Source organism: Thunnus thynnus, chromosome 2, assembly GCF_963924715.1.
Source record: "Thunnus thynnus chromosome 2, fThuThy2.1, whole genome shotgun sequence".
Taxonomy (NCBI): domain Eukaryota; kingdom Metazoa; phylum Chordata; class Actinopteri; order Scombriformes; family Scombridae; genus Thunnus; species Thunnus thynnus.
The window spans coordinates 11850872-11873041 of record NC_089518.1 but is presented as its reverse complement, the minus strand read 5'-3'; the positions used below and the strand labels follow the sequence as shown (position 1 = coordinate 11873041).

Genomic DNA, 22170 nt, shown 5'->3' with positions numbered 1-22170 from the left:
CACCTTGACCATTAACATGGATGGGTAAATGCGTAAGGAAAAAATACAGAAAGTGAAGTAAAACACAGAAAGTGAAGTAAAATACATCCAGTTTAGAGAAAGGCTCAGCTGTCTTCTTGATTTAGAGTAAAATGTAGAAACCACCAAACAGGTGCACAAACACATCAGGATATGAAGTGGTTACTAAGAAAGTTTTGTTCCTTCCAGTGTTTCTGTGTGTGTGTGTGTCTATCACTAAAACGGTCAGTAGTCATTATCTGGGAAACCAAATGTGAGTGTTTAGATAAGATATTGTTTTTATTGTCAAGCAGCTGTAAAATGCATTCATCCTATCATGGAAGCGGTCAGAGGCACAGTGCCTGACACAGCTTACATTCAACATTCAAATTCTTGTCATAACCAGCACCAGGGTTGGGGCATTACCAGTTACCTGTAATGGGGTAACAGTAATAAGAAATTTAAATAGCAGGCAATTTTAATCTATTAGTTATACAGATGACACTTTCTCTAGAAAAATAGTGGTGACCCTATGAATTACTTAATGTGTCAAACAAAAGAATTAGCTAGATTGTTATAGCTGTAAACTATTGCAGCTAAAGGAAGCGATTCAAATAGCGGTCTGGAAATTGTACATTAAGTCTATATTCACTAAAGATCATGGATTTTACAAAGTAAAAAAATCTGACACTGATATGGATCAATTTCATTGCACTAAAATAATCTTGTGTGTTATTGCAGTTCTAAGCAGGAAGCCGGCAATCTCTAACGGTCTAATGGATTTGATTTATTATAAAGCGACCCAACCCTGCTGTTTTGTGACATACAGGTAAAATATTTTCCTCTACAAAATCATATATGTTCTTTGGCAATCTTTTAAATTAGCACACATGTTCAAAAGATGCATTTTAACTTAAATCAAGAATAAGAAATACGTATCACTGGTGTTAATGAGGCAGCAAGTGCTGACTAGCTGAAGAGTCTTCATGTTCACAGAGCTGCTATGTGGAAGTGCAGCTGGAGGAATGGGGACTTGGGGTGGGGGGTTGGTGGAAGGAAAGGGGATGCTGAAAGGCACAGAGTGGGTTTCCTCCATCATGTATTCACACTTGCAGTTGGAACTGGAAAGAATTGGTGCTCCATTTGCTTGTGTCACAGTTGAGCATGGTGCGCTCTGTGAAGGTCACGTTCCCTTCTGCGTCTATCAGGATAACTGTGTTGGTCCTGAACCGGCAGGGATAAAGGGGACACAAACAAACAAACACAAAAAAATATCAAATGAATCACGATCATTTAGCAGTCCCATTTACACATTTGAGGTATTTGGCCCTTATCTAGAATGAGCAGGCAGTGGCAGAAGGTGCCTCGCTAAAGGACACTTTGATGGTGATTCTGGCATGGACTGACCCTCTGGTTTTTTGGCTACAGGACAGTCTCTGCATCCACTAATCCACCGTGGCATCACAGTGCAGTCGATTCCCTTTCATTTTCTCGCTGTGGAGGATTGATTACACTGGGGATTTTTATGTACCAAAAAGTTCTATGTTGACTATGATCCTGCGGGTTAGCACAGCCCTGTCAGTTACCTCAGAAGGAGACAAACACTGGGGAGATGGTGGAGAGAGATTTGGCGTGGGTGGAAGACACTGACCTTGTGCCATAATGAGGGGAGCGAACACACACTGCTGACAGAGCCTGGATCATGGGCTTGCTGTAACCCTCACCCTGCGTCTCCTGAACTGGATCAGGTGCGTTCCTGTTAAACAAACACACAATACACTTCTTTAGTAAGGTTCATAGTTATGTGTGTTTTGGTGCATTATTCTGTCATATTGTCAGTGTATTATCCCTTTAACCTAATTTATTTACAATAACATAGAAACATCACCTGCACAAATGCTTTCTCAGCCTGGTTTGTACATCACACCACTTTTTGGGGCTGTTTCTGATTACAGTTCAAACTTTAAATGATAAAGGCTTGTTTGGAAAGTTTTTCTTGGCTAAAATCTCATTTTAATCTGTTTTTGAAAATATTTCAAGTGAGAAATAAGCCATGCAGTTGCCGGATCTTGTTGTGCTTTATACATAGGACAACAGCTAGTTTACCAGTTTCTTCATGAAGGCTGAGAATTTGAAGGAGTGGGAAGACTGCTAGATGTAGCTGATTCTTCAGCTCAAGTGTACTGCATGCTTATCTCTCTCAACAAAAACATAATTCAAAAATTCTTTTGCAGCTCTGTGCTCCGAGTTGCTTAATAGGGAATTGAGGTTTCACAGCCTGGGTCAAATTTTTGCTGTTTTGGCCATCACTCCTTTCAGTTATGACTACTTCTTACTAAACATCCTCTTGTTGAGATATGTTGTTATGAAGTCTAAACACAGCTTTGCAGTGGAGCACAAGGGGTGACCACACACCACAAAAACACCGCTGATCAGACAGATTTTAGACAAACATTTAACCCAAATACTGTATCTACACAACTTATTTTAAAGTGAGAACAATGCACATTAAACACAGAAAAAGTTGCATATGCAGAGAGCATTAAATCATTTCTATGGGTATTAATACCCTTGTAGCATAACAAATAATTATGCAAAAGTTCCTGTGTTATAAAGAGGGATCAACACTGGGTGTAGCTAAAAATTACAAGCCATCACAATAGCTCACTTAGACCCGCTATCTATAATCCCTGGCATGTTCCAAGGCCTCTGTCCAGCTCTGTGTACCCCAAATCAATCACAGTTTTAACCCCCTATACAGCAACCAACTTCATAAAATGCCACTACGTGACTGTAGATACAAATAACTCCTACATGTTAACGTTCATAACGCCACTGATGGCAATTCACATGTTTAACCCACACAACTGTTTTAAATAATCATTCGAAAAATGATTTATAAACACAAGTTTAGATGAAATTTGTTGTTATGATGTGTGAATCTACAGATTTGTGTTCAGCACTCACAGTTCCTCATTATTGAGGACGTTGAGCAGCTCTTGCACCAGTCCATCGCAGGACAGTGACTGGTCGTTCACGATGCTGGTGAACTGACGCTTGCCTTGCTGCAGTTTCCTCCATGGCGTGTCCAGCAGCGAATTACTCAAACCGTAGATTCCTGCTGAGAGGGACATGAAAAAGGACATGCAAAATATGCAGACACACAGACCAATATATAAACTAGTGAGCACAGTTAGTGACCTCATGGCACGTCACCCAATAAACAGAGCTCAAGCAACATGGAAATGTCAGGCTAACGTGAATGGGCCAATGAGATGAAATGAACGGTTTCTACAGCAACCATATTAAAAACACAGACCTGGTTTTAGACGGATGGGTTCTGGGCTGCCTCTGTTTCCATAGTAACACACAATATCTTGTTTGGCTCTACATGGGACACAGTACAGATGGAAAATTAGAGATTGCATTTAGTGATGATTAAACTTTGTATGTCTAATTATGAGGGCTGTGTCAAGAGTCATAATGTGTTGACGCTCTCGAAATAAATGCAAATACAGCAAATATGATGTTCAAAGAAGCACACCTGAGGGAATCATGTAAAATGAACGCTCAGGGTGGAAGAGAATATCAATAGTGCACCATACAATATTCTTTAATGATTGATTCTTTGCAGTCCTGGAAAATAGTTATTAAGAAGCCGGTTTCATTTGTAGAGGCAATTCAAATGGGAAAATACCCAACACCGTAGTTAATTGCATAATTTAAATCTTATCCTAAAGGAACAACTGGGTAATATTAAGGCTTCAAAATACAAATTAGTGCTGCAAACACCTTTGACTACCACAAAACCATTTAGTTACGGTGTTAGATCTCTTTGCAAAGTCCTCAGTTAGAGGGAATTTATTCAGTCTGAAAAATCTATCTGACATCAAGGGCATCTATGACGGCTTTGGTACAGGAGAGTGAATAATAAATTATGACCAAATCCTTTGAACCAGTGAGGGGAATGAATTTTTTGATGTCAATTTTATGACAGCCATACCAGTGGCATCAGTCAATCTGAAATGTGGTGCAACACTGCTTCAACATCTAACTTGGAGAGTTTCCCAGTCGAGAGCTGGCAAGATAGGAACAGAATATGTTGCTGGGTTTGTAGTGCTGCAACACAATTTATTGGATAGTTTTAAGAGCCAGAATACAAATTGGGCAAAAGAAGTATAGCCCAATGATCTCTACCATACATCACCATTAACAGGTGATGTTGCCATATAACCTCTTAACAATCATATTTAAGCCGTCTGACATTTTGAACTGATCTTTGTGAAAATTACTTTTTTCCAGAAAACAGAATTCCACCTAAAAGTTGGCAATCGAGCCACAAAGACAGAACGAAGTAAGAGATTATGTGACGTAAGTAGACAAGTAACATTAGTACAAGACAATAAATATGCTTGCAAATCGCATTTTAACATGAGCGGCCTAATCAAAATCATCTCATCTGATAAGTCTGTTTGTTATCTTGTACTTCCTTTATAATTCATACCATGCCTCTTAAGGGATATTCTTTTTTTTTTCTTTTTCAGCAAACTACCAAGTCTCACTCTCTCTCACACTTTCATTTATTACAAATGATTAGGTATACACATGTTGCCACCGTGCAGAGGCCATCCTTTTCCGTCTGTGCGAGAGCTCCTCTGTCTTGTGTACATTTCCTGAGTGTTTTGTGTCCAAGCAGCTGAGAGAGAATCCTGAAAGCCCTAGGTTGACATTACACTATCTCTCAGACAACAACAAATCAGAGATTGTAATATTGCTCCCAGACTTGTAGCCAAACCCAGTTAGACTGTCTGAATAAACAAACACTCTTTCTGTGTTCCTAGGGTTACTATGAGCACAGCATATTGGCCAATGTTGACACGGGTGATAGCGGCCAACCTTCATACATGCATGTACATAGCAGCCGCTCAATGGGAAACCAGATGGCACTGTACCCTGAAGGGAGACGGAAGAATCTGTAAAGCTTTTACCTGTTGTCAGTTCGGTTAGGGGCAAACGCAATGTTTAAAATACTACTTTGATATTGATATTGCGACCTGAGCTGCACAACACCCAGAGAGGCTTGGTGTTGGTGCATACACTTTGCCTGATATGCATCAAATTGAACGTGGCGGTAGCTGGTGGAGGATTTCCAGAGGAGATAGCTCTATTTCTTCAATTTGAAACTGGCAAGAATATTGAAAGTCCCATCAGGTGTGCTGTGGGGTTGATTTGGGCTGAGATGAGGGAACAGCAGGAGGTCAACGCCACTGGGCAGTGGGAGAACGAGGAGGGAAGAGTCGAAAACAGGCTTTTTCAGATCTCAGTCAGAGAGGTAATCAGTATGCTGGCTGGGAGACGTTCTAATGAAGAGTCCTCTATACTGAAGCTGCAGAGCGGTTTCCCATCGCCAGCTGTGGTGTAGTTGCCTGGAGATGGTTGGATGAGCTCTCAGCATTGTCGCTTCAGAATGTAGATGTACTGTCATGTACTCTTCATTTCCAGTCACACACATTTGAGCATCCAGACCCACACATGGAGACATAAAGCACACTGGGAAAAATCATCATTTTTATATTCTGAGATACAGTATAAAAACTATGAACTTGTTTTAATCATTATAAATAATACTAACATATCCATGTGGTACCTCAATTCAGCATAAGCCACTGTGCGTGAACCCAAGCTGAACTATTAACGGCGGAATAGCATTTTATTCTTGTTTAACTTCAGTAAAGAAATCTTATCACACCTGATCTAGACAAATTAGCCAACATGAGATCAGACAGACTTTCATGGCAAGATAAATGTAGGAAAAATGTAATGGGATTCAGATCTCCTCTCTGATATAAAATATGACCCCATACTAACAACTATAGCCAAAATCAACATTATTTAGATTTTTGTGGCAATTTTTTGGACATCTGGGTCCACTTAACCAACAATGCAGCGCTACAGTATATTTTGGCTATTTACTATGAGCATCTACTGCTAATTGAGAAAATCCTGGTCTATTCTATAAAAGCGGATGTGTTTCCCTCATAGGTAACCACACTAGCTTTTGGAAGAGACAGCTATTCAGAGTTGTTCCTCATCAAAATGTTGAGAGTTCATCTACCCCTGATACTCTGGAATGTGCGTATCTGCAGCACCACTGTTTTCCTTTTTCAGCTCCAACAAGATTCTGCCAAGAACTACAACACATGGTTTGAGGCCATATAACTGAACCACTTTCTAAAGTTGTTTTTGTAAAACAGCCACACTCCGCTTGACTGAAAATGTATTAAGCGAGGCATTTCTTTGCAGGCAGACATCAGAGGAGATATTCATTAAAATTGATAATCTCTGGGCATTGACTTTAAAGCGAGAGTGACATAAAGTGGGATCAAAAACCAAAGCTATAGGAAAGTCAGATGAAATGTTGGATATGGAGCCTTGAGAGCATCAAGCACGGAATATCTGAGATCAAAATTGAAATATATACGGCATTAGCTCCACTGAGGCGAATGCTCAGTGCAATGATCTGGGACTACCACTGCTGTCACTGACCAAATCACTCGCATGTAGAACTCAACATGGTGATAGATTATTAATCAAGGAGGTATTAGTTTAACAAGCAAAACAGTTCAAAACAAGCAACATATGAATCATGGCCAGACTGAAATGTTTGAATGCCAGCCTGCTCCTCCGGGTTGTGCAATAAGTGTACACTCTATCTCTCATATGAATCCCAATGAGGGTGATCACACACTCTTGAAAACAAGAGGAAGACAGAGAATGCCTTAAAATGGCTGGCACATCTTGTCCCCCACCGCCATCACATCATAAATCGTGTCTGGTTACAGATGAGAGAAATCCTCTAATTGTAATACAGAGCTACTCTCTATCCGCCAGATGTAGTTATTGATTCGGAAGAAACCAGCCGCCTTATTTCCTCTGAGCTGCTGGACACACTAGAGTGGAAAACAAATAGGCTAGTAATGATGGTGTTTATTAAAAAGGATGTATTGTGCTTGCTTTGTGTCACTGTGTGTCATCTCTATCTGCAGTGAAAGGGCTCCCAACAGACCAGCATTTGAGGGGAAGAAACATACACAGTACTTTCAAAGCACGAAGCTTTGTTCAGTGATTTCAATCCCAGATGACAGGTCGGTAAAAGCGGAGGACATAAGGCATCATCGCACATAAACACACATACTGGACATACTGAAGTGGCACCTTATTCTTTCATTAAAGAGGAATGGCATTGGGGCAGTGCAACTACAACTCCTGGTCTAACAAGATCTAACAAGGATATTTGCATATCCTGATGTCTATAGTCTATAAAAAATGACAGCTGAGCCATCCACTGCTATTATGTGTTTAGTCCTGGATGAAAAGAGAAAAAAGATTTTCAAAGGGTCTGAAATTAACACCTGCCAAACGCCAAATGTGGGTAGATTTTCCGTTTGCGAGTAAATCTCGGAAGACACTGGAGGGTAAAGTTTTGTACCAAAATAGGCATGTAATAAAATATCTGGCATGATGGCGCAGAGGAAATGTTTGTTCCTATATGGTGTAGACACACGCAACATATGTGTTTTTTACACATGTCTAAACAGTGCCACGAAACTGTAGGAGTGCTTGAGACAGGTTGTGTCTACACTGTCTACACAGAAAGCAAAGCAGAGCAGCAGCAGCAGCGAGTGCTCCGTCTGTGTGTCTACACAGGAGGCATTCAGGTAGTGTTGAGCATAGGTCACCTGCGTTTTTGAAGTGTTCAGAGTCCAATCACAATGACTGTAGTTGCGTGTATGAAATGAATAAAAAATAGACCTGAAGCCTAAAAATGCATGTGACATATGAGCTGTTATGCCAGCGGTGTAGACTTTGATTAACATAGGCCTATAACTGTACTCTTCTGTCAAACTAAAATAATTTTGCCTCAAATTTCGCTCTGGCCTCTTCTTTAAGTTTGTATTCAACATAATACCTTATTATCTCAATGAAATGTACTGAAACAAATGTACATGTGACATGTCCAGCTGGTGCTCACCCTAAAAGCCTTTTGTAACGTTAAATTCTCCTGTCTGCTGGAAAATATGAACAATAAAGTGAAAATCTAACCTAAGTAAGCTAAGCAGCCAAACAAGGTTGGGTTAGTATGAAATAACAGTCTAATCTTACATGTTTCTCATCATAACTAACTAGTTCAACATTTTAATACAAAAACAATGTTTCTTTATGTTCATCTTTTCTAAATGCATTACGCATTATGTCATGTATGTAGCCAATAAGTGCTTATTCACTCTTGTTACAGGGTTTTTGATTTAAAACAAATCAGCCAGTGACGTTGTGTTTTCAGCCAACTTATGGAACTAATGTTAGCTTAATTAGTGAGCTGCGGCTGATAAAATCTGCTGACAGTTGTCATTTCAGCTGGTAAACTCTACGGTTGCCGGCTGGAAATGAGAAGCCTGTGATGTCTATCTCTGTCTGAAATCAAGGACCCGTCGTTTAAAAAGCTGCTGTAAGAAAACAGAGCAGAGCAGTAATTAATGGGGAAAGGGGCTTTGCAAATGGTCAGTTTAAGTTCTATTTCTCTAAGTTGAAAGCAATGCTAAATAATGCGGAGGAAAAGGTGTAGTAGCATAAGAAAATCCCTTTTGAGAGGAGATCCTGCTTGAGGCCATGTTACCAGGATACACAGATCATGACACCAAAATCCACAATGGAAACCTTGATTTTTTTCCCTCCCGCGGCAGGACTACGGTGTGGTAGGGGGAGTGTTGCAGCTGAACCTCTAACCTCTCTCTGGCAGAAACTGAGACCTGTCTCCATGCCAATTGTCTACAGGGGCCTCCACCATGACAGCTATCTTGGTCTGCACTGATCCCTCTTTGATTTTTTCTGTTTTCCCTAGGTTACCAAATCCAGTCAAGTCAGGCTGGTGGAGAAGATAGGGGGAAAAAAAAAACTCTCATTATTTTTTAATGCTGTCTAGATCTAAAAACTCTGAAATATGAACAGGTGTTCCCTTAGAATTTTAATGCTGGCTCTCTCTCAGTGAAGCATCTGAGATTTTCGGCTCTGCCTGTTTAGCACTCCAGAGATGAAGACGCTGCATTTGCAGTCTCATTCCGAGCTAAGAGAAGGCCAGAACACAAAGGAGCTGAATTACAACCCAATTTCAACGAGTCTCAAAAAATCCCAGAGTCAAAATCCTTCAGTGTGCCAGAACGCCAATGTCTCTGGTCTCTGTAATAAAGAACCTGTCTTATAATCTGACATTCATAGGTGGCCATATTACATATTTCTTACATTACTTTGTGGAGTCAAATTCATCATGTTAAATTTCACCACACCTTTTACTCACTTGAACTCTGCTGTGATGAGGTTAAAGCCATTGTACAGGTGGCCTTCTGTTGACACCTTCTTCAGGTAGGAGTAGCTGTCCTGATCCTTGTCTGTAAGGTAGTTAGACACCAGGAAACCTGCACAACGGTAAGAGTTCAAAGAAACGCTTCTTAAATGATGCACCCAATAAATCAGAAAAAAAAAAAACCCTGCTTACACAGCTGACTCACCTCGTCCTTGTGCGTCCGGGTTGGGACGTCCTTCCATGTAGTTTGTGATTGCAGCCAGCTTGCCTCTCTTGCTGATCCCCAGCCATGATCCTCCTTCCTTACCATATTCTAGGTCCAAGCCTGGTTAATAGTGTAGTTGTGGAAGAATGTTTATTAAACCCAGCAGCAACATAAATCATACTTCAGTTGGGGGCTAAAATAAGTGTCCATAGGAATGTGGAATATCAACTATAACAATATGTCAAAAGACTCTCACATGACTTCAATGTGTGAGATGAATAATAGCTTTTGAATTTCTTTTGCACAACTCCCACATGGTCTTAATTACCAAATCATTTCCTAAAAAAATCCTAAAAGTTAAATGCAAAGGAAGTAATAAAATATACTGAACTTGAACAAGCCTGCATGAAGATATACGTGACGAATGTGATCTCCACTAACTGTCACTAACACATAAAAATCACAAATTAAGAGATTAGAAATCAGTAAAAGTATATAAAGAAATTGAAAATAAAAACTTATATGTCTTCTGATTGGACCGCCCTTGAGTATATGCTTTGGCAATAATAAAAAAATCTATAGATCAATAACTCTGTTGTTTTCTTTCCACATTCCTCTTCTTCACATGTCAGAAAAAAAGCAGTGCCCTGCAAGTCTACTGCACTTCCTGGTGATCAATAAAGACAGGACCACTTACACTGACAGTGACCAAGAGAGCCAAACGATCTTATTCCTCTGGAGGTGGATGGAAAGCTAGCCTGATCCCACTGGGAGCTATAGCTTACTTCCCTTTCTCGTCATGCTATGTCTCCTTCAGGGCCCTGCCTCCGCCCTCCCCCGAGTCCCGCAGATAAGGCAGAGCCATTTATTCCTGTCACATCGCATAAAAGCAGCCATCAATTAAGGGCCCACTACTGGAGTCCTGACCCCTCTATTACAGAGGGGCGAAGGAGACTGATGAACAATGAGGCTATCTCTGCGTTTCCTCCTTCAGAAGAAAAAAAAAAAAAAAAAAAAAGATGATTGATTTCCTTTGCTTGGCTATAATGTGTATTGGACATCAGTCAATTAAATATAGTTTATTGTGGGTGGGGATGTCCTGTGACAGAGCGGAGGAGAATTCCATTCCGAGGTGAAGGAGACAGATTTTTCCTTGACTATTCAAAGCTATTTAGCCTTGAATAAAACTGTAGTCAAACAGCGCTAAAAAGCCAACAGCTGCTGCTTTTATAATCTCACACATAATATATTGTTGCAGAGCCACAACAGTTATGTATTAAAGTGTTCCGTTTGTCTGGATATAACCAAAAACTGTTAATATATCAGTTACAAATGTTATCTTCTGCTTGATTGTTTTGTCTACAACTTGATATGCAGCATTCTTTGCCAGATCTCCGTTGCAAAAGAGCTTTCAAACCGCAGTGGTTCAATAAAGTCAAACAAATACAAAGCCTGCGCAACATGTATTTGTGAGGTGGTGAAATGGCGAGTGGTGAGCTGGTCTGGGAAGCCTTTATGTCTGGAATATAAAGACTTACCGCTGAGAATCTCACTGTTGGTCCCCCAGAAGTCTGCAGCTTTGGACGGCCTGTTGTAGAACTCATCTCTGTTTGCAGCCAAAATTAGCCTGAGGAGAGAGAGAGAGAGAGAGAGAGCGGCGGCGGCAAGTTGTTTTGTTATTTTTGTTCATTCAGTGTGTCGTTTTCATCCGTTGTTGATGTGAACCAATGAGGTGTTACAGAAGGCCGTCACTGGCTGCAGCAGTAAATCCATCATCAGCAGCTCATTCATCATCGTGAACACATGACACATTCCATCTACTTTATCTTCTTTCTCACCTGACAGTTGATCACATGTTTTTTTTTTTTTTTTAAAGATTAATCTTGGGTCATGAGAACATCAGACTTTCTGTTACATCTGTTGTCTCTGTGCTTTGGATATAACATGTACACCTTCCAAATGATTGGATTGATTAACTGATTTGTTTATCTAAGTGTCCTGGATGGACACATGACAGATCATGATGTACAGCTCCAAAGATTCAAAACATTTCAGAACATTTAGTTTACATGGAAGAAATGTCCTGTTATGATGGATACAGTGTTCTCTGTCTTAGCAACCAAGCCTCTCGCTAAAACAAAAACAACTTAACATATCAGCTTCTGACAACCAAAACAAATCAGGGTTTTTCCAATTGGATATTTTCAAACAAACTGTCCCATTGTACAAAGGGTGATGAAATACAAAATTAAATTCATCCTCGACAACACACAAGAACATTACTCTTCAGGAATATCTTTATATCTGTCTGGAAGTGTGAGTATATAAACTACTGTCAGGTAAGCACCTGAGTGCAATTTATAAATGTAGACTGTAAGTAATCAATCATGCTTTCTCAAATGTTTCTTCAACAAAATAACAATCTCTACAACAGTGAACGCAATCTGACAGTAGGTCTTTATCTTGCCTGAGATTTAGACAGGTCATCTTTATACTAATGAGTTAGTGGACTCTTTGCCAGTTGCCTGGACACGGTGTTGGTAGGTTTTCAAGCTTAATAGAGGCCTCAGATGTATCCAAGTACAGTATTTTTACAAATTGATTGAGCTGGATGCAGACTGAGGATAAAAAGTTCAAGGTTACAAGGAGGAGGATGTCCTTTGATGATGACCAAAGGAAAGAGGATCAAAAGCAAAGAGACAGCCAAAGGACAAGCCATAATAAAAGTAACAGCCAGCCAGCCACTTGTGATCCAAGTTCACCAGACTCCGTGCACAGGCTGTGCCAGTATGATACATCATCTTGGTGCAATTATGCTGTTTTTATGTTTTTGGATGTTTTACATATAGTTTGAATTACTGTGACACTTTCTAGAGTATAGCACAGTGTTCTATTTTTATGAGTACCATTTCCTTTCTTTCAGACAGCCACTGGTTTTCATTAATTTTAGAACATTGTAAAAAAAAAAAAAAACCCACAATAAAGACACTCCGGTAGAAAGTTAATCTCACAGTTGTCTCATTATGTCAAATCATCTTTGTTTAGTGTTTAAATAGAAAGAGAGAGCCCCAAATTATGACAAATGTTATGCTGAATTTTGGAGAAATAAAATATTTCCTTTCAGTAGAACAGTGAAGCCATAAAAACATGGAGTCTTGGGTTTTTCACTCAGTGTACTGAAGCTTCAATGAAGAGTTGGAACAAGCTGATAGAGAGCATATATGATACTGTCAGACAGTATGGAAGATGATACCACCTTCTCTAAAGCCACTTAAAGGGACAAATGGATATTAAGGGGTTAAAATAAATTTCAATAACAAGTTTTGCATAATTTGACAGATTTACCTAATTTTGCAAAGCTGGCTGTGCCTGTCTCACGTCAGTAACCTTTGCAGGTGTTTTATCAAACTCTCAATCTGTGTTAATTGCCACAGCGAGGCTACAACACAAACATTTACTTCTACAAACAAGAGTGAACAGCCTGAACAAAAATGTGTTCTGATTTACAATAAATCACCATGAATGAGACTCTGTAGTCTGACAGGCTATCAGATAAGCACTGAACTATACTCTGACCTGCATTATTACTCAATGGTCCAGAGTGTCACTGAGTAATGATGCTGTTATGGTCATAACCATTAACAACTAGAGACTCCATTGTGACCTGTGTCTAGTGCAACACCAGCCATTAGTTTCTATAACACTTTATTAGCAGGTCAATATCGTCAGTTGTATGGCCAGGAAATGCAACATCAATTAATGGCTATACAGTATATCCTCACTCAGTGTATATTACCCCCTACTCACATACTACAGCAACACACATACACACAACTCTTCATCCAGCTCATCTGCCCTATTCAGCAGTTATGAAACACAGGAAACAATTATTCCATTGCTCAGGGGAAAAGATGACCTCTCACTATAGCGCCATGTGAAATTTGTAAACATGAATTGTAAAGCATTTCAGCAAAGAATCACTTTGTAGACTCATGAAATCTAAGGTCTATTCCACATGCAATGTGCTAACACATTTGTACCTTTGTAAATTAAACTAATCATTGTACATTTATAGAATTAGAGATATGGATTTAAACACTGCAGAGGCAGTCCACATGCCGGAAAAGGCCAATGAAATGTATTGACCTCTACAGCAGCTGTATATTTCCTCTGAGCTTGGCAGTAGTGGTCCCCCTATTAATCTTGCAGGATGGGAACGTGGATCCTGTTAAGACAGATAAACCAAACTGACCTAATAGGGGTTGACCTCCGTACATCAAAGGCTAATGATAACGTCAAGTGTTCCCATGGCACCGTGTGAGCTACTGCTGCTGCCGAAAACAAAGCTAACACTAATGATGCTACACAAGAGAGCATCTGCTATCAGATCCTGAGGGGGAAACCACATGCAAACAGCTATGATCACAGTAACAGCCAGCTGCATCATGTAGGGGGGATATTGAGGAGCAGAGAGGTATCAAAGCTTTCTGTGACTTTTGCTGTTACTCTGTTTGCCTTTCTATTTAACACAGTGGCTTGCAGACTTGGTATTGGCATTCAAGAGTTACTATGGTCCCCATAGGATAATCCCTAATTAATTTGGTGAGCCCCTGACCTTCGCATTACCGTCTGGCCAAACTTCATCCTTGATCAACCATTTGGTCAATAACAAGGTATTTTGGAAAACTAATAGCTGGGAGTGTTTCTGGGAGCCCCGGCTTTTCTCTAGAGCTACCGTTAGTCCAAAATTTCTACTTGTGCAAAAACAGTCTACAGCCATGCTAGCATGCTAGCCACGGCCATTCTTAGAGCTAAATGCTAATGGCAGCATGCTAACATGCTGATGTTAAGCAGGTAATGTTTATCACATTCACCATTTTAGCTTAACATCCAGCATGCTAACATTTGCTAATTAGCACTTAACACAAAGTATGGCAGAGGATGATGGGAAAGCCATTATGTTTCATCCAGAGGGGAACATGAATGTTTGTACCAAATGTCATGGCAATCCATCCAGTAGTTGAAAAATAGAAATCCCTTGGTTCCTCATATTTATAAATGGATAAAACTGTAGAATAGAACATTTCCTTCCCTTTACTTCTTTGTTGCTGCTATAGCGTTATTTGTGTGTTTCCACCTCAGCTTAAAGCTCCAAGTGGCACACTTAACAACATTGGAACAGGATTATATAAGGAACATTGCAACATTGTCACCATATAACAGCAGAACTAGAACTGACTAGAACTGAAACTGAAAAATTTTGTTGAGACATTTCACTCAAAACCAGAATTGTCAACCTCATGTCGGTGTTAGAGGAAAAGACAGGGAATCAGGGTTCATCCTCTGGGGACCATGAATGTCTGTACAAAACTCTGTGGCAATCAGTCAAATAACTGTTGAAATATTCCAGTCTGGACCAAAGTGGTGGACCGACTGACCAACAGCTCAACATTGCCATACTTATGAAATATCAAAATCTAATTGGCAGGCTGCTATGAAACATACTGAGCGTATTCATGCTCCCAAGAGGATCAACCCATAAAGCTTCGGACACTCCATGAGCTTTACTTGTGTGCCACCATTGGACCAAAATGTCAGCTTGCTCAGAATACATCATATTTTAATTGGCCACGAGTGACAGCCCACGAGTGACAGGATAAACATTTTCAGTCCCACCACTGCCAAGGCTCCATGAATAACAAAATTGTGAGTATGCTGTTTTTTAGTCCATTGCTTTCATCTTGTTGGATGTAATGAGCATAGTAGCCTCTATGGACTGTTGGTGGGCCTGTGGATTTTTAAATGACAGTAACTTACCTAATACAAGGTTAATAATTACAGGGCAAATATATGTATATTACAATGCTGGTTGGTTGATTGCAGCACTGCTCCCATTCTGAGGGGCTGAAAACGTTCAAAACAAACAGTGGTACCAGCTAGAAATTGAGTTTCGAAATACAGAAATCTCAGCAGGCTGGTAATCACTGAGTCACTTGTGCTGAGCATGAACCCATTTAACCCCTGCAGATATATTCCTGTCATTTTGTGCTGAGGGAGTGTAATAATTGTGCTTAATGAAACTTTAATCTTGCCTTTCAACCCAATTTCTACTATGCTGCAGTCTTTGTGATTTACACATCACTGCAGCACAAGTAAACTACTTCTGCAACTAGCAGTCTGTGTCTGCTATATATAGCTAGCAATGATGTAACCGCATTAGGACACAGTACGTTTCACCTTTCCCCAGGTTCAGGTCTGAGTCAGTACTCATAACACACCTCTGTTGTGATCTCCTTAGGCGGGGTCAGACTCCCAGGGGGAAGGACAGAGATGGACTGTGGCCAGGTAGAGTGCTTGCTCTCGAGCTCTGGGGGATTATAATAAACTGGACTCCCGTAACTCACATTGACTGCTCATAGTGCACTGGTCTGTGCTGCCAACTCAGAAAAGTTAGCACTTACTGCTTTTGTAGGGCACATGTATGCTGCATAAAGATCTATCCAGTCCTTTAAAGAGGAAGATTTGAGCAAATGATGTGACATATATTTTACAATAATTATAATGTTGAAAGTACATCTATGACCTTGCCTGTGCAAGACTGAGGCAAATCACACCTATAAAATCAAATGTCCCTTGGTTCCCCATATTTATAAAATAGGTAATAAAACTCCAGAGAAGTACAATATATTCTCATCCTTTGCTCCCTTGTTACAACACTTCTGTGTGTTTTGTCTCCACCTCTGCTCAAAGCTCCGAGGGGCAGGCTTGACAACCTTGGATCAAATGAAATAAGGAACAGTGCAGCACTGTCACTGCAGCAGTGATGACAAAACATGACATGCCCTTACATTAATTTTTATTTCAGTGTGGTGTTTTATCAGAAAAAAAACACATCACACTGTATTACATATATTTTAGGGAGCTATATGATGCTAATTCTGATTAAAATACCCACATACAAATCCAGCACAGTTTTTTCCTTCTTTCTCTTTTTACAGCCGTACTGTTATCCTACATTAAAAATAAATATATATTATGAATGATTTCCTACACATTTCATAAAATGTATCTTTAAAAAAATAGCCATGGAACGTGTGTGTTAAGATAAATGGTGGGTACTTCAAGGGATTTTAAAGGTTAACATAAACAGAGTTTTAAAATCTGTTAAAATCTGCACAGGTGCTTTAATCTCGTTTTCACTCTACTAAAGTGTCAATAAGCAAGATATTAAATCCCTACAAGTTTTGCAGGTGTTTGGTTCTCTGATATACGTTACATTTGTAGTAGTTCTGGTTAGCAACTATCACTATCAGAGTTTTGTAGGCTGTGTGATGCCAGCTCCCTTATTTGTTACGTATTCTGATTTCTTTTCTTGTAATTTGCATCTCAGCTCTAGCTAGTAGTATCTAACTATGGTTGTTAATGAATGATAACATTTCCACATGTGATGCATTTCATGATCTTTTTGTAGCATGATGTATTTTTGTGACATTGTATTTTTTCTTGCTAATCCTCTGCTTTAGCAGTTCTTCTTCCTGTGCCGCATGGCTGCTGACCAAATTAGCTTTCTTATATAGAAACATTGCATTCAGCACAGTAAGTACCATTATTTGATGAAAAGGTAATTAGTCTACCTGTAGGCATTTTTGGATGCAGGCCGGGGGTCAAACTTGAAGAAAATAATACACATGGATGTATTGTGGGGGCTTGATGACAGGGTTTCACTTAGTCCACATCTGGTTTCAAATCTGACTCATATCTGACAGAAAGAAGAAGAACAGAAGAAAGATACATAAAGCAACTGTGTTTTGGGTTTGTGTTTGAGAGTATGAGTGTCTGATGGTGATTGCAGAATTGAAGACATCTGTTATGAAACAAGATCATGACCTGAGAAGACTGAGCTGGGTGTTCAAATTGTGCAATATCTTACAGATAACAGAGATTTCTTCACTGTCAGCGATCACACAGTGTACTGTAGCTAGCCTGAGACTATTCCAAATCTTTAGAATACAAAAATACATATCAAGCATTGATTATTTCAGTAAAACATCAACTCCCAAATTATTTTAATCCTTATTTTTTTTTAAATAACTTTGAAATATTAGCTTACTATATGTGCTGCAAAACAGGCAAATAAACCATCCACGTCATGCTGGGTAGCCTTGTAAACAATGTTCAGAAGTGTAGATCAGTGTACATAGTATCAGAGAGTTTCTATTAAATATATCATTTTTCATTCACCATTCTTTTAAGTGTAATGAGCTAACTAAGGTAATAAAATTCAGAAATAGCATGAATCACACTGTCATTCAAACTGGCATAAGTTACTGTAAACACCTAATACCACTTAATTAATTATTAGACAATTGCCATCAACTGAATGTGTTAACAGTCTAAACACTGCATTAAAAAACTGAGTGGCATTGAGGCAAGCTATCAATAATGACCTGCTTCAAGTTGACCTCGCCAATAGCTATGTGGCTAGTCACAAGCAAGTTGACTTTCCTTGCATAACAAACGACCCAGACAATGGTTAGATAATATTATAACATATAGCATTACTAACCTACTTTTGTTTCAGCATAACATGGTAACACAAGCAATAACAAGCTAACGTTAGCATTGTTACAGTCAATAACGGCACTGACAGGAAAGTAAACCAAGCAAACTTTATACTCAGTAATCTGCGTCACATTAGGTTGCAAATAATGTCTGTTCAAATAATTATTTGCCGGCTATCTTCTGAACTGTGTTGCTGTGTGGTGTTTGCTAGTTGTACTCACTGCCTCTCTCCTTTCCACTCGCTGTTGACAACCAAAAGGAAGTGTTCACATTGAGTAACCTCGATTTGTGTCTCCGGTCGTTTCATAAGCCTCTACAGCGGGTGATGCGGGTTTATTCTCTGTGCGTTTGTCGTGAATCCCGCCCACCGCGGCACTATAAATACATAAAACGAGCGCTTCTCCAGCCAGGCTCTGAAGTTCTCTCTGATTGGTCAGTCAAAAACCAATATAAAGCCACCAAACTAACAACAAACCGGCGGAGTTGTATTTCCGGTTGGTTATAATTCATTAAGAAAATAAAAACATTGACGTTGCAAACAATATGATATTTTGGTGAAATTATATAAAATAATGACTTAGGATTGACTATTTGAGACAGGAAAAAAATGAATAAACTGGCGTTTCTTTAGGTCAAGCTAAGGTGCATCTCAGGAAAATATGAGCCAATAGTCAATTCAAGTTTATTTTTTCTGGGCTCATAACCTACATGGTCTGAGAGCTACATAAACGTGTCCTTCTCTGAATACAGTCCCGAGATTGAAGCACAAGAAGTGCTGCATTCATTGAGGGTTGTAGGAAAACAAACAAAATATATATATTTGATGCTTAACACACAGCATAGCCTACTGCTTTGAAGTATGCTCACTATCTTAAAACAGTCAAACCAAACCAATGGCTGTCTGGTTTCTTCTGCACAGATCCTCCCTTAAATACAGATATATTTTTATGTTTTCCACTCTGGTTACCACTGTCTCACTAAAACATTTACTTTGAAAAAAATACTCACTAGACGTTTTCTTGGTATTTGTGCTGACTTGACAATATCACAGTGCCAGTAAATTATTACACCACTAGATGTGGCCGAATTTAGAGAAACTGAAGACAGAACGGATGGTAAAATAAAATGAAATATAACTGATAAATATGAGTGACAAGCTCATGTTCTGTGTTTTGTGGTATTTGATTATAAGCATAAAGCTTTTTTACGCAAATGATTATAGCATTGAATATCGGCCAAATAAGAGTAATTTGAAGTGATAATAAGAGCACATTACTTAATTAACGATTCTCCACATAAATCATTAAAAAAATCAATCAGAAATTTCCTCCAATACTGTGCGAGTGGTGATGGGGCGGAGACAGTAGCTGTGACCGACAGCATGAGAGGGATAAAGGCTGCTCTGCCTTTCATACAAACACATCGTCGCAGGCACTAATTAGCCCTAGTACAGTAATTATTAACGAAAGCCGCTTTCGGCGCAAGTTGTAACTTTTAAATCAGAGAGGAGACTTCGGTGCGGCGCGTGGCTGGAGGGAACGTGCACACAGAAAACTGACAACTACAATCTGAGATTTGCACGGTTGTAACTGCAGCAGCCAAGTTGCAGGCAGAGCAGCGTTATTCAGCCGAGGCTTGGACTAACTGCACATCACACCGGAGTGTCTCTTCGTTGCTTCTAAGAACAAGGATGAACAAGAGAAACTGAGGTAACATCAACACAGCTTTTATTTTATTTCGCTTTTGCATTCTCGCTCAAATCCATGTGGTGTTTATCTTGCATCAAGTTTTTAGCCTGTGTCATTATAACTCAGGAGGAGAGGGAGGGTGTGACAATGTAATAACAAACACGTAATTACAGTGTAAACGGACATTGGAAAAGCCGGGAACAAAACGCTTCCTTAAAGATGAGTGAGCAGGTGCAGATGAGGTTGATTAGTGCAGACGGTGTGTTAAAGCTTTAAGATTTAAAACGCTTTTGTTAAATAGCCTACTCGGCGTTTTTAATGTGGTACGATAGGAAAAAAACAGATTTTATGTGGTGGAATGGTTTATTGCACCAAATATATTGATAAAGTGTACTATATTCGTGTGTTTTTGTAAGCCTCGTTCGTAAATGGATGCAGTCAGAGGCAGCGAGCGTGAGCCGCAACGAGCTGTCAATCATCTCATCCTTACGAGTCCATTGTTTGGCCCCTCCTGTTTGTGAGTGAGTTACCATGGAGAGTCTTCCGGTCTCTCTCCTCTAATTACCTTATTTGGAGAATGGGCGGCTGTCAGCGGCCGGGCTGATGTTGCTGGTGTAATAGTGCTGTAAACTCGTGTCCCGAGTGAGTAACCGCCAGAATGACTGAACGCTTCAAAACAACAAGCCGAGCTCAGGTCGTTAAGAAGCCTCAAATGAAGTTCTCTGCAAGCGCTGATTGGTCCTGGTCAGCTCTTTCACACCCCGCCAGCACTAATGGCCCCGGGATGTGTGGCTGGATGCAATTAGAGTAATTAACTTTGCGCATGTGCACTTCATTTGCATTTACTTGTTCTTGAGTTTGAATGTGAGTGCTAGCACACAAAACCATTGAAATCCTGAACTTACACTCCGTTGCAGGAAGCTTCTGGTTACAATTTAGTTGAATTTTGCACAGTTCATAGTCGCCATTACAGAGAATGATGTGCTTGCCATCGGTAAGGTACCCATACAAAGCTATAGCTCAGCAGTTGGACGTAGCCTTACTGCCACTGCTGAATTAATCTATTCTTAATACATCAAGATCCATTATCAAAAAAAGACCTGGCAATATGCAGATTGAATAAACCCAATAAATAAATACATAAATAAATAATTTGACTGATATGGTTTTTCCATTAAAAAAATATCTTCAAATATATTGTTAAAATCCTTAAAAGTATGTCTCCTCCTTCTCCCTCATGAAATATTCCAGAATCTATAAATATGTAAATATATTTCATTTTAAAAATTTAACTGCTGGACACAAGATGTCTCCTACTTCACTGTAAAGTCTATTCTCAGTGTTTATGCACTGGAGGCTTCAAGTTTCCACATCACACTTGTGTGAGTTGAATATTGGACCGGGATTGGCTTAGAATCAGATTTTCAATGAGCACAGAGAAACTTTCCACTTTCAGCAGATGAATGTGAAAACTCTGCACATACATCATTCTGCACAGTGAAGCTCAAACATCCAACTGTAGGATCAAGAAGAAAATCATATTTTTGAGTGGAGGGGGAGTTTAAGAGACCTCACCTCCACACACCTGGCCAATTGCTGTGATGTGAGCAGGAATGTTGGATTGTTGGCCACAGCTGCCTAAATTCTGATGTCAGAAAGATGGTGGGGGGATGTTTCAGAAGCTTATTGACCATCCAACGCATACCATAGAAGAAAGGCTGTTTTATGTTACTTTTGTCAAAGTCAACAAGTACTCCAAATTGAACAGCAAAATATGTTGTTTTTCCATGTCTTCTAGGACAACACATGCTATATATGCATTTTCTTATCAGACGCCACTATTAACAGGACGTCATAGTTTGTCTTTGCCTTCCAAAACTGTCATAAATCAATATTGGAAAATAAATCTGTTTTATTATGTGATAACACTAAGGTCTGGTTGGGTTTAGACACAAAAACAATTAGGTTAGGTTTAGGGTAATTACCACTTTAAGGTTAGGGGACCTTCGTTGTCATTATTACATTAATAAACTGTATGACATATGTTGTTTTTGGGCTGAAATGACTGATGCTGTTGCTATTTCTGGCCCCCTCACTGTGTGTATGTGAACGGTGTAGAGTGGGGTGTTGTGAAGTATGGAACAAAAAACTAAGCAAAACCAGAAAAAGGGGTTGCAGGTGCAGGGAAAAACATCCACACAGATCACTGGGGCTACATTGGAGGGAGCACAGAGCCCAGGTGTTCCAGATTTTGTTGGCCAACCAAATCAGGAACCTTCATGATATATACACAATCTGTAATTTAGAGATGAAACCGTTGCATTTTTATTGCTTCACAGCCTTGCTCAGATGTTTGATGC

At 39.6% G+C, this 22170-nt stretch overlaps 2 protein-coding genes across 6 annotated transcripts in view; one reads left to right on the top strand and one right to left on the bottom strand.

Moving 5' to 3' along the window:
• Positions 1–272: 272 nt before the first annotated feature.
• tango2 (transport and golgi organization 2 homolog (Drosophila)) lies at positions 273–20541 on the bottom strand. Of its 5 annotated transcripts, XM_067603214.1 has the most exons (10): positions 18344–18496; positions 17195–17319; positions 11099–11187; positions 9561–9680; positions 9350–9467; positions 3317–3384; positions 2965–3118; positions 1649–1753; positions 1405–1491; positions 273–1221 (listed from the first exon to the last, which is right to left on the bottom strand). In XM_067603214.1, the coding sequence occupies exons 2-9, from the start codon at positions 17248–17250 to the stop codon at positions 1443–1445; spliced, it is 759 nt and encodes a 252-aa protein (XP_067459315.1). In that variant the 5' UTR covers positions 17251–17319; positions 18344–18496; the 3' UTR covers positions 273–1221; positions 1405–1442. The 5 variants fall into 5 exon arrangements, with proteins under 5 accessions (XP_067459315.1, XP_067459300.1, XP_067459284.1 ...); XM_067603199.1 differs by lacking the exons at positions 1405–1491; positions 18344–18496 and adding an exon at positions 20376–20541; XM_067603183.1 differs by lacking the exon at positions 1405–1491.
• The window catches only part of arvcfb (ARVCF delta catenin family member b), a 239117-nt gene continuing 236477 nt past the window's right edge, over positions 19531–22170 (top strand). Inside the window, exon 1 of the mRNA XM_067603116.1 lies at positions 19531–19831. The gene's annotated coding sequence lies outside the window, so the exon portion shown is untranslated. The remainder of the gene's footprint in view (positions 19832–22170) is intronic.

What these genes read in the sequence shown, in the direction of transcription:
- tango2 (XM_067603199.1), bottom strand. Translation starts at nt 17,250, where the DNA reads ATGTGTATTATTTTCTTCAAGTTTGACCCCCGGCCTGCATCCAAAAAT. An exon ending in CTCATCACAGCAGAGTTCAA is followed by an intron (nt 3,385 to 9,349) that starts GTGAGTAAAAGG and finishes TGTCCCATGTAG; the next exon opens with AGCCAAACAAGATATTGTGT. An exon ending in TCCCCTCATTATGGCACAAG is followed by an intron (nt 1,222 to 1,648) that starts GTCAGTGTCTTC and finishes CTGCCGGTTCAG; the next exon opens with GACCAACACAGTTATCCTGA.